The 16809-nt window shown below is 35.8% G+C and overlaps 1 protein-coding gene across 9 annotated transcripts in view; it reads right to left on the bottom strand.

Moving 5' to 3' along the window:
* RGS12 (regulator of G protein signaling 12) overlaps positions 1 to 16809 on the bottom strand; it is an 89574-nt gene that overhangs the window by 5413 nt on the left and 67352 nt on the right. For 4 of the 9 annotated variants that reach the window (XM_027642650.1, XM_027642659.1, XM_027642658.1 and 1 more), the window contains 3 exons: positions 15410 to 15477; positions 14767 to 14920; positions 11542 to 12159 (listed from right to left, as the gene is read on the bottom strand). In XM_027642650.1, the coding sequence (XP_027498451.1) occupies positions 11542 to 12159; positions 14767 to 14920; positions 15410 to 15477 (840 nt within the window). Of the gene's footprint in view, positions 1 to 10011; positions 13676 to 14766; positions 14921 to 15409; positions 15478 to 16809 lie in introns of those variants that run through there. The other 5 variants (XM_027642651.1, XM_027642653.1, XM_027642652.1 and 2 more) reach the window with 5 other exon arrangements.

Below are 16809 nucleotides of genomic sequence, written 5' to 3'. Positions count from 1 at the left end.
ACTATATATCTGTCTTAATTTAGCATTTTTCAGAGTTTTTAAAAAGACTCCATTAAAAATAACTACTTTGTATAATTTCGTACACCTCTAGAACAAAAATTCTCACACCGGCAAACCCAAAGGTGAAGGAGAATACAGAGCTTCCAGTGGGGCAGAATGGGAGATGTTCCTTCACTTCAACTGGCCTCCAAGACCAGATGTCTGCTGAGATATTATTTTTACTTCGCTAGGGCTTAATTCTCTACCAGACTAGGAAGGGATGACTTGAACTCGTAGTTAGTACACTGTCCTGAACTGCCACCAAGCAACTATGGGCCATGGTTTACAGGGCGAGAACAAAAGAAACAACTTCACAGAATCATAGAATTGGTCAGGTTGGAAGGGACCACAGTGGGTCATCTCGTCCAACCTCCCTGCTCAAGCAGGGTCATCCTAGAGCACATGGCACAGGATTGCATCCAGACAGTTCCTGAATATCTCCAGTGAGGGAGACTCCACAACCTCTCTGGGCAACCTGTTCTAGCGCACAGTCACCCGCACAGTAAAGAAGTTCTTCACCATGCTCAGGTGGAATTTCCTGTACATTAGTTTCTGCCTGTTGCCTTGCGTTCTATTGGTTGGCAGCACTGAGAAGAGTCTGGCTCCATCCTCTTGACATCCTCCCTTCAGCTACTTATACACATTAATGAGGTTCCCTCTCAGTCACCTCTTCTCAAGGCTCAACAGTCCCAGCTCCCTCAGCCTTTCCTCCTAAGAGAGATTCTCCAGACCCTTGACTAACTCAGTAGCTCTCCTCTGGACTTGCTCCAGGAGCCCCATGTCTCTCTTGTTACTGTGGAGCCTGGAACTGGACACAGCTCTCCAGGTGAGGCCTCAGCAGGGCTGAGCAGAGGGGCAGGATCTCCTCCCTAGACCTGCTGGCAGCACTCTTCCTAACGCAGCCCAGGGTACTGTTGGCCTCCTTGGCCACAGGGGCACTGCTGGTCCATGGACAGTTTGCTGTCCACCAGGATACCCAGGTCCTTCTCCAGAGAGCTGCTCTCCAGCAGGTCAGCCCCCAGCCTGTGCTGGCGCCCAGCATTGTTCCTGCCCAGGTGCAGAACCCTGCATTTGCCCCTGTTGAGTTGCAGGTTCTTCTCTGTTGACCTCTCCAACCTATCGATGTCCCTCTGAAGGGACCCTCTGAGGTTGGCTTTAAACACTTAAAAAAAGTCTGGATTTTTTTTTAAAGTTTTTTTTTGGTACAGCACCTCTAAAATCACAATTGCCAGGATTTGGACCTATTCTCTAAACACTCAAAGTTGCTACTGTCCCAAGATAATCATAGTTTAAACCTATGAGTTCCCAAAAGCTAGTTTTGTGTGAGGTGTGACACTGCAAACTGCTAGGAGCTTCTTAAAGCAAGTGCAGAGAAACTGGTTTGCCTGTGTCAACAGCAGTAAGGGAAGGATGAAGGAGTTGAGTTCAGGATTTGCACCACAGTTAACAACATGATTTCTGTAGTTGTGGTTCCCCCACCATAATGATCTAAAAAGTGGTGATATATTCAGGGAAAGAGACTCGCGTTTATTACACCAAACTGAGAGCCAAGAAAAAAAAAAGAAACTTTCAAGACACAAAGGCAGACTGAGTAAGAGCTTCCATTTCATATTTAATCCCTTTTTTCTATGTATCTTTTTATCCATCTTTTAAAAGATACCATATTATCTGTTGTGCTTTGTCCAAAATATTTTTAAACATTTTGTCACAGTACACACAAGTGCCTGACCAGAACATTTAGCCACACAGATCCCATGAGACTGGGGGGGTTAAATGCCATAGCTGTCTTTCAAATCTTTTATTTGTGTTTGTCCCACAAAGTGATTGGTACAGTTTTATGCAAGGAAAAGAAATTTCAATGTATAATCATCATAATCAAGAACTTTTTGATATGGAAAAGGGGCAAAATGCAAATGAAAAAGACAAAAAAAGCACTTTCATACAGTTTCAATCAACTCACTCCAGGGTCTTCTTGAGGGTTAAAGTCTTCTATTTAAGAAAAACAAGCTAAAATTGTAAGTAGTGCAATGTTTAGTGTTTTAGCTACAGTACAGCCCTACATGAATAATGTAGATATTCCACATCAGTAATGCTTGCCTTTTTTCAGAGGAATTAGATCAAACTCCAAACAAATCAGCTGAGCAAGAGAGGCAGAAAGCTTTCTCAGCCCTGTTAGCCCAGCACGACTCCAGCCTACTAAATTACAGCTAACATTTAATGGGACTATATTACACGTTTAAATCTTCCTACTGCAGCCGAACATGGGCTTAATTTCAACTGCTGCTTGCATGGCTGTGGTGCAAAGTGCTATTCTTCTGTTCTGAAATGTTTATCTTAACATGAGTGTACTGAATTGTACTCTTGATGTCTTTAATCTACTATGCCCTTTGAGGAAGATCTCTGATTCTCCTTTCAAGTTGGTTTAAAAGAGCTACAAGTTTCTAAAGTGCCTACTAATGACAAATTACCACAAATATACTGCACTGACAGAGCATGAGTCATTCAGTTGTCCTAGTATTGAGAATACATCCTCCTATTAAATGTAATGTAAAGGAACAACTTTGATGGTGCTGGAAGGTCTCATAGCTCTGTTGACTTGAACTAGGCTGAAACACTTTCCACAGTCAGAAGATGCAGACTGCATTAACAGGGTACAACAGATGAAAGAGCTGGAAACTCCTACTGAGGAGCACTAGGAGAGGTGTGAGTATTACTGTATTTATTTGGTTGCTACGTCTTTCTAAAGCTAAATTAAAGAAATGCCACTAAGTCTTGGAGTTATGGTGTCACTGAGTCACCAGATGAAGCAACTGGGTATGCAAGTTTTCTAAAAGGAACACAGCAAAAATAAGGTGAATGTTTGCTCTCAAGCTTCTCAAGACATAAGCTCGTCTGAACAGGAATACATCCATATTACGGACATATTTTTCTATTAATGACCTTTTCAGAAGCAACCTCTCTGTGGCATCAAATAAATTACTACTAGAGGGAGGACAGTAATAGAGAACATCTTGTCTAAAATACCAGTTCAAAAGAATATGGAATTGCTAAGGGATGATACTGTGACGACGATTTCTCTTTTTCTGTCAGGGTAGAAAAGATCTGGACTCATCTACACCAAACAGGAAGATGATTTCAAGAGTAGCATTACACAGAAAAAATATTTTAATGTTTTTTCCCCTCATTAAAAAAAAAAAGCTTTTATGAAGCAAGGTTGTTTAACATAAATAATAGGAGAGCTTCCACAAAACAGTTGTATATAGATATATCTCACAAGTTTTTAGAGACTCAAGATTTGCATGTACTCAGTGGAGCTTAATAATGAGATTTCAATGATGCTTACAACACTTTTGCACTGGTCTCCTTCTCATATTCTGTTTTTGAGTAACAAATACCTGAACACACTTAGCTATGCAGGGCACCATCTAAGGTGCAGAGGTTCACAGATAAAATTTCTCTTCATGTATTCATGCACTGAAGTGATGAAGACCTCTAAGGAATCCTCCCCTCTGAATTGCTTTGCCTTGCATAAGGCATGTCAGGACTGATATTACATTTTCCCAAATCTAATCTGTCAAATGTCCTACCTAACTTCAGAAGGGAAAGGAAGCCAGTGCTTGGAGCAGTGGTCACACAGATGATTTTCCACCCTGGAATAGCACAATCATGCCTATTGGTAATCTCCACCTCCCCTGCCAAGCATTCCTCGCAGCTCTGAGGGAATTTTCTTGTGCATCTGATCCCATTAATATTTTCCAGCTGGTTTAAAGATGGGATAACGCATGTCATCTTTCGTCCTTAGAGAGATCTTCTGTTTTACAGACTCACAGCCCAATAACTGCTTAGAAGGCTGCACCTTTCTGCATTTTTCCAAAGGTAACAAGCAGGCACCTGATCTGACTTCCATTACCAATATTTCCCTTTTTCTGATGTTTGGATTTTATATATTACTCTCAAGCACTCTGAATTTAACATTATGATTATGGAGAATTGCCTTCACAGAGGAAGACAAAGGGAAGTCTTTTTCTTCTGTATAAAATATTCCTCAAGCTCTAAGATCTAAGCAAGAGATCACACAACGTTGTCTTCCAGATAGTTCAGGAACAAGGGAGCATTTGGCCAAATTCCAGACAAAAGTCAAAAAACCCCCTGGAAATTCCAGGAACAGCATTAACTGTCAAATGTAGATGATAGGATCATATAACTGTACGTAAAATGCAGATGTTTGGGGATTTAAAGGTTCACCCACAACACCTTGCAATGACAGTTTCTACACCACAATTATTAATTTCTTTTCAATGTGTCAAATTTTAGTTATGATTTTTTAATAAAACCCCTTCCATGTAAATTGAGTGTTTCACTTATCATTCTACCTTTGCTAAAATCCTATTGTTCTTGTCAAACGCATTTACTATTTAGATGACTCTCAGTTCTATGGAAAGATAACAAGAATATCTTGCTAACTTCCACACCATTGATCCCAGGCATTTAACTACTGTTAGAGAGGATCAGATTTCAGTTAAAAAGAATGAGCTGCAGATTAATGATTTTGTGCTGACTTACAGCAGGTAAAAATCTGTTTGAAGTACTATATACCACTTAGAATATACCTCTTGTGAAAAGAAACCACTGAAGTTTTCAGGAACAACTCCTGGAATTGGTAATTTATTGGCATATACCACCCCCAAATTACTTTCAGTCTCCAAATCAGTAAAGCTCTGGTGTGTGCTGTAATGTGGAGATTGGGCAGACACTGTTCTAGGCTTTGGCTCCACAAAGCCTGTCCTAAGGTGGTAACACACTGCCTGAGCGAGTCTTTTTTCACTAGTCTTAAAAAAGGAGCTTTGTGATGGTCACTTCTGCAGTAGGTGTTCACTTTGGTGTCCTGGAAATATGTCAGTACAAGCAGTTCTTTTCCTTAATATGGACATAATCTGACAATTTCACTCTATGAAAGACACCTTTCCCTGTTCAAACTGTCAGGAAATACTACTTCTAAATTTTAACCCTCCCAGCTGTGGATTCTTTCAAGTGGTGGATAAATGACTTCCACACTGGCTGACATACTGTTACCACTGACAGCATTATCTGTTTTACAAGTTTGAAAAGTGGTTTATGCTTCTGGAGGGAAAAGGATACATTACATTTAAGTTTTAGAATTCTGCAGGTTAAATTTTCTTTAGGAGTTTCCTTCTTTTTATCTCTTAATTGATACAGCACCGAGGAAAAAGTAGATTTTATAAAAGATTCCTACCTACAGTTTATGCTAAATCTTTTCAAAGGCAATTTGACTTTATATGCTGAATTTCACTTGCATGATGAAACACCAACTACAGTATATGCTCAGTGTCTTCAAATCTGACTCAGTAAAATGCAGGCATCAAGCTAGGAAATGGGTCATTAAACAAAGCAGCAACATTCTACATTACCAGTCTATTTAGTTTTGTCCTGGGAATTTCTGGAAAACATTTGCAGCGTTACGTTTAGAAAGATTTGGTGGATAGAAATCCTTTCATTACACTCATCTCCAAAGTATTCCAAAGAAGAACAAAGCACAAAGCATGATTCAGAAAGACAAATTTGGAATATTACATGGAAGAGGAAGCTGATATGGCCACTGCTACTCACTAGGGGCATACAGATGCAAAAGAGGAAACAGTGCAATTTGCTGAGGGCAGAGATATTTCATCTACATGGTTACAACAGTGGCTGAAGGGAACTGCACAGAACGCCATTTAAAGGCCAGAAACATGAAAAGTTCTGAATTTTGATCCAGGCAGACATGTGTGTCCTCATCAACACTGGCCAATTTGCTAAAACTTTCTGTTTCTCCACTGCAAAAATGGAAACAATTTTTTAATACTTTCTAAGCAGCAGACATGACAAAACATCTGTGAAGCAGCCTACACATATTCTGCCCTCAGTTTGGTCTTCCAGCATTTATTATTAACGTTCATTCTGGTTTTCCATCAGTCATCAGTAACAGTAGGTTTAATTATTGCAGAGAGTACTATGTTGGGAAATGGTGGATTGAATTACCTGAATCCACTTTAATTTAATCTGCCATTCATTACATTATTTTTCAGTTACGAAATTCTGAAATGTGGTTTTGCAGGGCTACTGGTTACACTTCAACTAGTAATTCAACCAAGTTCACTTCATCATCCAAATGCTGCCACGGGTTCGCATAGATCTGGTTTTAGCCTACGTGTGTTTGGTTCAAAGAGCAGCTGTCATTTTTCTAACATTTTATCTAGTCAGTGACAAAATCTGCAATTCTTTCTAAAATTAGCATCTTGTTGCTTGATTGAAATAAGTTTACAATTCAAATAATCATCCCCCAAGGCCTTCCTTGCATCCTGTTTGTCTGCTCTAAACTCTCCTTTGTTTGTTGTTGATCACAGTCATGTACTACATGTAATTCTCCCATTTAATCATGCTCTGGTTAAAAGAGGATTAACAGATTCTGGCCTTAATGTTTCTGGATCCCCACGAGTGCTTATTTATATTGATCCAGAATCCAATTATCTTGGATAAGTAACTGCAGGACAACAGCCTTTGCTAAATATAATAATTTATATTATTTTTACATCTTTAAGTCATAATCCCTTCCTTTTCGTAAATTTTTACTTATGTTTTCATTTATGTGGTTATCTTGATTTACACAGGTAACACCACTGGATTGTCTCTAAAATATGCCACACGAATTAAGAGATTATGTAAAATATTAATTATGTAAAATATTATATAATTTATTACAAAACCAAATGTTTATTTTGAAATTTTGAACATAGATATGTGATTGCTCTTCATCTCCCTAATTATTACAAATTTTTTTGCACTTGGAATTCATTACCCTTAGAACCCTTAGAACATTACCCTTGAAAAGTTTAGTAGCCAAAAAAAGTGAAAGTCACAGAAATTATACTGATATTATCTGATCTCTATTCCTCAGCTGTCATGTACTGCATCCTCTCTGTGACTAATGAAAAGGAGCAGTTTAGAATTTTTTTTTTGTCCTTGGGAACAATAGCCAGCCCCAGGCTCTGAGAGTCCACCCTGCATTTTATTTCTGCATAATTTATCTTTCACAACAAAAGCAGCCTAGCACTGGTATTAACTATTCCATTTCTGAAAGAAATCTTTTCAATAAGAAAGGAAACAAGTTTATTTTGAGGATACAATTGAATGTCTATTTCAGAAACAAACAAGTATGTCTTCAAAAAAATTATGTAACTTCACATAGTCTAAAATCACCCTTTAACTTACATAGACATGTTGTTAAAGCATAATTGCAGAAAGTTCACCATGCTTTTATTTTCCCTAGCTGGCTTTCTATCTTAACCAATGACATTACATACTTATTAAAAGGGAGTTTTCAATAAACTATTTTTTTTCTTTTGCATTGTTGGATCTAGTCTATATATCTACTCAAAAGAAACACCTTCTTGCTAGGCAATAATTTCATTGAGTATAATGTCATTTTAAGAATAATTCTCATCCCAACTTAAAAAAATAAACCAAACAACAGGGAATTTTTTAACAGACGGAGGAAAAATTTGATGGAATCAAATCTATAGTCTGTGCACCTTCAATCTGAACTGCTGCAAATTGTCCTACCTTGGGATGAAATAGTATTATTCCATGAAAAAGCCCAGTTGCTATTACAACTAAAAGCCCCCCTACTTGGTAGCAGAAGCAACAATCATCACAAACAATTCACAGGCCAGTGGAATGTTGCTGAATAAACAATCTAGTGCAAGGCATGTAGCTTAATATTCACAGCTCTTGAGGAGAGGAAGGCTGCCTTTCCCCATGACAGCTATTTTGCACTTAGGTAGTAACACATGTGCCTGACCCCCTGGGAAAAACTGGGCAACATTCAAAGTACCCAGACTACACCAGGAAATTAAAAAAAAAACCCAACAACAAAGAGATTAAATCAGCATTTTAACACTTTCAGAAATTAATGCATCCCTTCAATCCAATCACACCACACAATCATTATTTCTTCCACAGATGGGTATCACCACCATTTTACGTAGAGACATTCTTCGGATTCCAGAAATCTCTGTTTTTTAAAGTGGGAAATTTGCCAGAACTAGCAGGCTTATTCAAAATAAAGACATTTTCTCTTGATGAGTAATGCAACTAGAATCAGTAATGATTCTTGTGTTGCTAACTGATTTGATATTTACTTCATAGCTAAGTATTACTACAGTATAAAAACATTACACCTATTTCAGAAAGCTAAGAACTGCGTTTGAAAATTTGTTCTCAAAAGCTCTGAGCAATGCAAACCTCATTTTACTGTCTTCCATTGTTCATATTTTGCCTTCTAGATCTCTAAGGGGAAAAAAACCTCAAGAGTTACCCATTACAGGGATGGATACTGGCCTGGCTTTACTGCATCAGCAAATTGTCCCCTGCAGAACACAAGGGATGACTTCATTCCCCCCAGTCCTTTTCCCAGCACTTATAAACCCAACATACAAAAGCCCAAACGTGGAGGGTAAGCACACACATCATTTACCTTTATGCCAATGTGAAACTAAGATTACAGACCTGTTCAAATTAAGTAGTCATGATTTTTCTTTATATCCCAACACTTTAATTGAATAAACCAATTAGAAATGAGATTTCCATTGATAGGAGATTATGACTGAAGAACCATTAAAGCACTTAAAAAAGCAACCATTATTAATGTTTTAGTCCTTTGAGATTTCGATTCTTGACTGGACAGTTTCCAGAAGTCTTTATTATAATTATGCACACCATTGAACAGCCTTTCCATGCAAACTCCATGAAATCATGAAAATAGAAAAGTTTTGTTTCAGCCCACACTTTTTCCATAAAATCACCATTGTTTTGTAGAATACAGTTCCCATAAAATAGGAATGAGTTGTTAGAGTAGCATAGAATACAGTTATTTTATGCAATAAAGTTGTGGCAAAAAACCAAAGTGTTTCACATCTTTCTTTCAGATTTTTGTTATTCCTAAGAAAAGAAAAAAAAAAAGGAATCTGGTTTGTCACAAAGCTAAGAGAAATTTAGATTTTTAGTTTTGCAGAATTAGTTTGATGGCTTAAACATCTCTCACAGGTGACTATGACAGAAAAATAAGTCACAATCACCAGTGAAAGTGCAGAAGACCAGTTGGAATACATGCTAATTAAGATTGATTTAAAAAAATAAAATTTAATATGTAGAATATTAGTTATTTGTTGCAAAAATCTCTGAATAATTTTAAAAGGGGAACTGCTACAGGACTTTCAACTGCTTCTTTTTCTTTCATGGAGGCCCACAAACATGTGGGAACACAGTGACTTTTGGAAAAACTGGATTTTCATCCCCCAGAACACGAGACCTAGTTAACAGCACGACAAGCCTCTCTGCAGAATTTTTTTTTTTCAATTAGGCTTCACGCAGTGCTGTTATACAGGACCCATCTCGAAGAACGAAAAGAGGACTGCAGTCTCCAGCACCCATCCAACCCTTCATTTCTTACCCAAGACTACCAAACAAAGAGGTGGTTACATTGGTCACTTCACATCAAATGAGCTGAGATCACCAGCTCATTTCTTGAAGACCAAGGAAAAGTTGCTTTAGTTTAAAATAAGAAGGAAAGTAATGAATATAAAGTTTAGCCCACGAACCCACAGACAGAAGAGATTCTCCTTTCAGGAGTTCCTGTTGTGACTAATTTAAAAGAAATCTCCTGTCTTATCTGCCTTCTGGAGCACATGTCAACGCTATGGATTCCACATGTGACCCACCAGCATCTCAAGACAGCATTTGCCCTTTGATATCTAAATTATTAACAAATCTAACTTTTGTCAGTTTTGTCTCACGGTAATTGCTAGTTCATATCTATTAATCTGTTTGTTATAAGAAGATAATTTCAATCAGAATTCATAATCCAGGACTGAAAGAATTTTTAAAATAATGAAGAAAATCAAAGCTTAAAACCAGTTTGTGTAACTAGACCTAGAATTTATTACTCCTGAGAGAACAAAGATACAAAATACATGTGAAAACTACACAAAGATTTCTACAAAGTAAAAAGTAGAAAGTGGGAAAAGGGAAAGCTACAGCTCAGTGGTTACACAGAAATGTAGGGCATGCATTAAAATATTGTAAATTCATGAAGTTTTTTTTTAAGTGCAAATGGTTTTTTTAACAGTTCTCACTGAAAAATATGCAAATTGATACCTATGTTGTACACTTGTCATATTATCAGAAAGACACCAACACAAATCTATGCATATATACATCAATAAGTCCGAAGTACATTTTGTGGTTCTGTTATTCATAGGCACTGGTTACAAGTCCGTCCAATACTCAGTTTCAGAAATTAAGTGGTAGCACTTATAGAACATTTCTCAAATACTACTAATAAAGGAATTTGTTTTTAAAATACCAAGACGAGGAAATAATTTGCATTGCCATTTATAAGCATCCAACAACCAAAGAAGTATTTACAAATCATCAACCATACAGATAAAGAACAGTATCAAATACTCTGTGTAAAAAGATAAATAATTAAACTGTATATTCCCACATCACAAAGAAATGTGATCATACAAATTATGGCACCATATGTTTGTGAAACATCAAAAATAAATGTAGCACATAGATACCTCTTCTTATATTTTACATTAAAATGTACAGTACAATGACTGTAAAATGTCAATGTCACGACACCCATCGTCTTCAAATTCTTGTTTCTGGTAATAGCAATTATTATTAGAGTCCATGTTTATAAAGAAATTCCATACTTCAGCCTTGGGCTAATATTGCTCTGTGATATTGCTAGACCAAGAAACTTATATCCTGAAAAAGTTACATATTTCCTTTAAAATTATCTAATAGAAAGAGCTATTTGACATGTGAAATTCTGGGAGAAAGCGTGATAGATGAAATCTATTTCTCTGTGTAGGAAAGTATGGGTTAAAAAAAATAACATTTTTATTTTTAGTCACAAATATCTAATTTATTAGAGAAATATTTTTTAAATTGAGGTTTATCCATTTAAGATTTTAATCATGAGCAGTACTGCAATTTTCAACACATAATTAGGGTTTTTGCTAAAGTACTTAAACTTCCAAACCCTAATCATGTATCTCATTATGAGAAATGGATCAGAAAATCTGGAACACAACAGTGCTATGGAGCTCAAAATGCTGACACCCTGTTTTGTACTCTGAGGGTGAATGAGATAATTATAGCACATGGATACGTTTCAAATGTTTGTCTGCATGTGTCCATTTTTGGCCACATGCCAAATCCAAACAAAAGTACATTGTTAAAGGCAACCAGAAATATTACAGTTAGCACAGACTAAGGCAATTAAAATCTTTTTTCCTTTTTTTTTTTGTAAAAAAAAAATTAAGGTGCAGAGAGAATTTTCTTTTTTGTTTTAATGGGTGCCAAATACTGATTAACAGTGCCAAGGAAAAGTAGTTTTTCATAAAAGGAAAGACTATTAAAATCTAGAAATACCTGAATTGGATCTTTGATATCCAGATTTTTCCTGATTACCTGTAAAAGGAGTTGGGGGTGGATAGTTGGCTTCTGTGAGTTTACTGATGTCTGACGGTGGTGTCGCTGGTGGCGGTGGTAGCAAAGTGCTGTTCGGGCTACTAATATCTCCTTCAGCCACAAGAGTCAAGTCTGCCACATTGTCATCATCTACCATCTGTATGCCTTCAGCTTGTAATTCTCTTGACTGCCTTTTCCACACTGTTGCATTGTTTTCTTGTGCATGCGGAATGGGAGACAATGGAGGACTAAAAGGAACACTGAAAGTCTTCTGACTGTGGAGAGCTGCCAAGGCAGATTTGTGTTTATTTTCTGAGTAACCCATTTTCTTAACTGAATTTTCATTAAAGTTTTGTATGGACTCCTGTTTTCCAGTTGGTGATGTACACCCATCATTGCCATCATTTTTTGAAACTCGCTTGTTGAAGCCTTTAGGACCTGCAGGAGTAGATGAGGATGGTTCTGGTCCAGTGGGTGGTAAACGAAGAAAGTCAGGAAGAATAAGGTCTTCTTTCCTTAGCAGTCCACGTTGGTCATCTGCTCTGTTACTTTGTGCTTTGGATATGAGTTCAAAAAATTCTATTGGGGAAAAACCCAAAATTGACAAGTTTTTGTCAGAAAGTGCAATGCCATTAAAATGTACATTTTCAGCACATTTATTTTCCATGAAGATCTTCAATTCTTTCAATGCTGCCTTGAAATAAGATCCCATGTTAATTAGGAACTTTTTCAATTGCAGCAATGTTCACTAGCATCACTATAATTAAGACCATCAGCATTGCTATTGTAAGAGTTTTGCAGTTTAGAACAGCTGCAATTCACTGAGCCTTGAACACATCTTCTATTTTATGCAGTTAATAAATCTGTACACACACACAGGATTTTTTTAATTCTTTGTACAAAACAAGGCTCTGGTCTCACAGACAGTGGGTGCACATTTTTATATTCTGGATGGGTTTTACCCATCTTAACTCAAAAATAGCCATGCCATTTGAACATTCAAAGACTCAGAATGTTGCAAACTTCCTTGTTATATTGAATTTCTCTCAGTTTAATTATATTTTATCACAGCTTAAATTCAATTCATGGTGTAGTTTTAAACCAGGATGTTATCATCACAGGGTATGATCAGATGATGATTTAAGTAACCCCATTTTACTTGGTGCTGCAATGGATCAGTAGCTTACAGGTAGTCAATAACCATCCAAGGAACCATGACCAAAAGCGATGGGGCAGCTTTTTTATTGAGGTTTTAACACAATTAGAAGTGATTTTCTGATCATGTCCTTAATGATATCCAATGGTTTAATATGTTTCTATATATAAATAATACTCATAGTAAATCAACACTGTTCTAGAAAGTTTCAAAACTTGGCAACAAGAAACTTATCAATTATAAGCCAAGAATTATACCACTCCTCAAAAAAGAAGCATTGCAACAATAAACAAACTCTTTGGTACAAAACATATACATAAAAAAATATGTAATTCTTAATATAGTGTCTCTGCATGTCCTACTTTTTCAAGAAGAGAGCACTTTAACTATTGAATATTAAAAGATGCTTAAAAAGGCCATCTCCAACAGGTTAATTAAAATCAATAGTTTCAATCCAGCTTATAAATATTGTTTGAAGCAAAAGCCGTTACAAAATCAAGCAAGAGAACGTTAATATCACTTTTAACTTAGCATAATACGAAGTCATACGCTTGCACTTGTATGATCTTATTCCTAATCCTCTATTCACATTTGGCAGGCTTTGCAATGTATTTGTAAAAATGACTTCTTAACATGCTTTGTCAAATGCCATAAAATCTGAACGTAGCCAAGATGGAAGCTTCCAAATGCTTCTTATTGCCAAAGTTTTGCAAAATGGCGGTAGGCATATTAAAACATGCAACACTTCTAAGACGTCACACAAAAATGTCTCTTTCTGAAATTTCAAAGTTCATAGGACAGTTGTTTTTTTCATTAAAAAACAGTCTACAACATTTGGTACGCATTTTCCAAACTCTGACAAATTTCACAAAATTCAAAATAAAATGTGAAAGCCTCGAATTCTGAAGTTTTCAAATTATGTTAATGTTTTACTCAGTCCTAGGAAGAAAAATGAAAATATTAAAATGTGGAAAACAAGTTAACAAAATAGTAAGCAACAGAAAATAATTTAAAATGCACTAATATTTTGTAATAACACATTAAAAGACATCTATTTCGTAATAAAACTTTTAGCCATAGCATTTTTTTCAGTTCTAGTCAGTGGACATCTATTCACAGATGAACATTCACAGATAAACATTCATTTGTTGTATAAAAGTGCATAACCAGGTTTTGGATATGCATACTGGGTAACTTCAGCAGTAAATTTTAATCCTTTGATTTTTTTCTACTTGGGAAAATAGGGAGGAACGTGTAGGGCTGACAAGACAAGCAATTGCTTCAGCTAATGTCCTAGGGCAGAGGGTGGTATATCAATATTTCTAGTGCTACATCATTTTTATTCCACTTTCTCCCATGGACATCTTTCTATAAGAATGCAAATTCTCTTAGGAGTTTTTTTCCAATGGTATCACCAACTATTAAGATGTAATGAAGGTAAAAATAGTACTCAGAATATACAAGATTACAAATGACCTCTTTGCTTGTTTCTGTTTTCAAATACCTTTTCAGGGCACATGCTGAATGTAAACTAAGTTTTACTCTTGCCCATCACAGCTCCTCCACAGTTATCAGACTGTACTGCCCTTCAGCAGAAAATTTACAAAAATTCTTACCTGAGTAAGTTAGGATCTGCACTACTGTGCAGAATGCCTTTCAGTGAGTTGAACACTTACGTAAAGGTGAACAGAAAGGCAAGGTTCTACATGGTTTGCAAAGGGTATCAAATGGGATATTCAACTGCAGTTGAGTAACTAATTCCTTTTTTTTTTTTTACAGGAATTAGGTACCTTTCGCTTTTGAAAATCCCACTAGGTACCTACAGTTAACTTTAGGTATTCTTAAAATTTTACCTTCAACTTAAAAAAAAAAAAAAGACAATTCAAACACAGCACCAAACAAAAATATTATGATCATGACTGATTTCACAATGCAGTATTAAACACATGGCACCTTATCCCACACAGATACAAAATTCTCATTTTTCTAAGACTACTTATGTTAATATGTAAGCTATAAAGTTCACATACCCTCTGCTTCATCCAAATTAATTTTCTGACATTTTTTTTTTCCAATCTTTGCAATAGAGTCTTCTCTCTTTGACAGTCGGACTTCCCTAGCATTTTTTCCATTTTCGCCTTTCATTTTGATAGAATTAGATTTTCCTAGCGTTCTTCCCTCTCCCTGCATTAGAAGGAAAGTTAAGGTACTACTTACATTTAGGCTATATCATTGTGTACATAATATAGTCTAAGGGAATGAAAAAGTTATTTTGGAAACACATTTCTCTAACACCGCAATAAATGCTTTAGTTTTGTCTTGATTATGGCATAGAAACATTTGCCATAGTAGTTCCCAAAAAAGTATAAATATAATATTCTTCACTCTGAAGAATTCATGTAACAGAAACGGCCTTTGAATCTCAGAATAACTCAATCATTTTCTAACACAGATAAGCCAATCAGACACAAAACAACAAATACAACACATGACAAAGTTCTCACAAATAGATGCTGCTGACAGTGGAAAAACATCAAACGAATTGTAGCTATATTCAATCTAGTTATATAATTTAGCTGATTCAAAATCATGGATGAATGTAGCCTTTAGTATAGAATTCTAGAAGGAAACAAAAGATGAACTAAGGGACAAAATTCATTGCAGGAGACTTACAGTAGATGCTTGACTTCTTGAAGTAGATACAACTGCAGTCTGTTTTACCAATGTACCTTTTTGTTTCTCTGTAAACAATAAACATAATCATGCCTTCCATAACTGCCAATTTGTAATTTCCCAGAGAAGCAATATTTAAAGTGACAGTGATTCACAAAACAGATTTCTGCTTTAAAATTGCTCAAAGATGTATCAGAAAACAAAAAGATTGAACACAGCTGATATTCCTGATACTTTTCAGTCAAAACCTATCAGAATTTCCCTCCCATCTTCAAATTTTCCTCATACTGGTAATACTTTTAAAGCTTAAAGATGCTGAACTTTTACTTAAGTTCTAAATTTCTAGTTGCTTTACATGATATAATTTCAAAATCTGAGCTAATAAGTCAGTTTGCAATTATCAAATTTAAAATTTAAGCAAGAAAAAAAAATCAGCAGAAAAGACCATTGAAAGGTCATGTTGAACATTTTCCTGCATCAATTGTTTTGTAGACATTGCCATATCTTCCTTGTCACCTTCTAAATAATCAAATGGTTCCTTCAAATTTCACCTCCCTACGGCAAATATACTAACACAGAATTCACTGGTACATTGCCACAGAACCAACCCACTGCTAGAATGATGTTCTATAATTTAGTCTTTTATAGCCCCTGACAGCACATTGGATTTAGGTTTTTTTCGTAATCCTTAAACTAATTATCCATAGGATATCCATTTAGATCGATAACTTTTTTCAAAAAACCATTTGGTTCTATTTATTACAAAAATGACAAATGTGATTCTTCTCAATAAATGCCTCCATCTTTATTATCCTAGTTCTTCCTTAAAGAGGATCTCTGCTCTAAGTGTATTTAATTTAAGCTAATATCTAATTTAATTTTTAAAACTAAGTGTTCTATATCTAAAAAAGGTCTCCTAATGAAACCAAACCTTTACTCTTAAGGGTGGTTACATTAAACTAGAGTGTTAATTGCGTCAAAAGATTGTCAACTATTCAGTGGACAAATTTTTATTTTTTTTATTTTATTTTTCCTAAAGTAATGAAAATTATATCCTTTTTAGTGTTATAGAAATAATCACTTAAAACTGGAAAAGTAGGCTCTGCTACTTTCTCATGTTAAAAAAGTTATCACAGCAATATATATAGCTGCTGCCCAAACTGCATCTGTTTTACTTATATAGAATGTTTCTTATTAAATAATTGCCAAATTCTCAGAAGTTATTTCGCACTCTATTCTCATCATTATTCCTAGGGACTATGTTCCTAAACATGTATGTGAATATATGGCTGAATGCAAATAAAATATTCAAATATTACTAGTGTAAAACTTCTTACAGCAACAGTAAAAGTACTTTTACCAGCAGATTAATTTAATCTTCAATCTTCAGAAACTGCACT

Source organism: Corapipo altera, unplaced genomic scaffold (genome assembly GCF_003945725.1).
Source record: "Corapipo altera isolate COAL_440 unplaced genomic scaffold, ASM394572v1 22, whole genome shotgun sequence".
Taxonomy (NCBI): domain Eukaryota; kingdom Metazoa; phylum Chordata; class Aves; order Passeriformes; family Pipridae; genus Corapipo; species Corapipo altera.
This window is presented reverse-complemented; position numbering and strand designations above follow the sequence as displayed.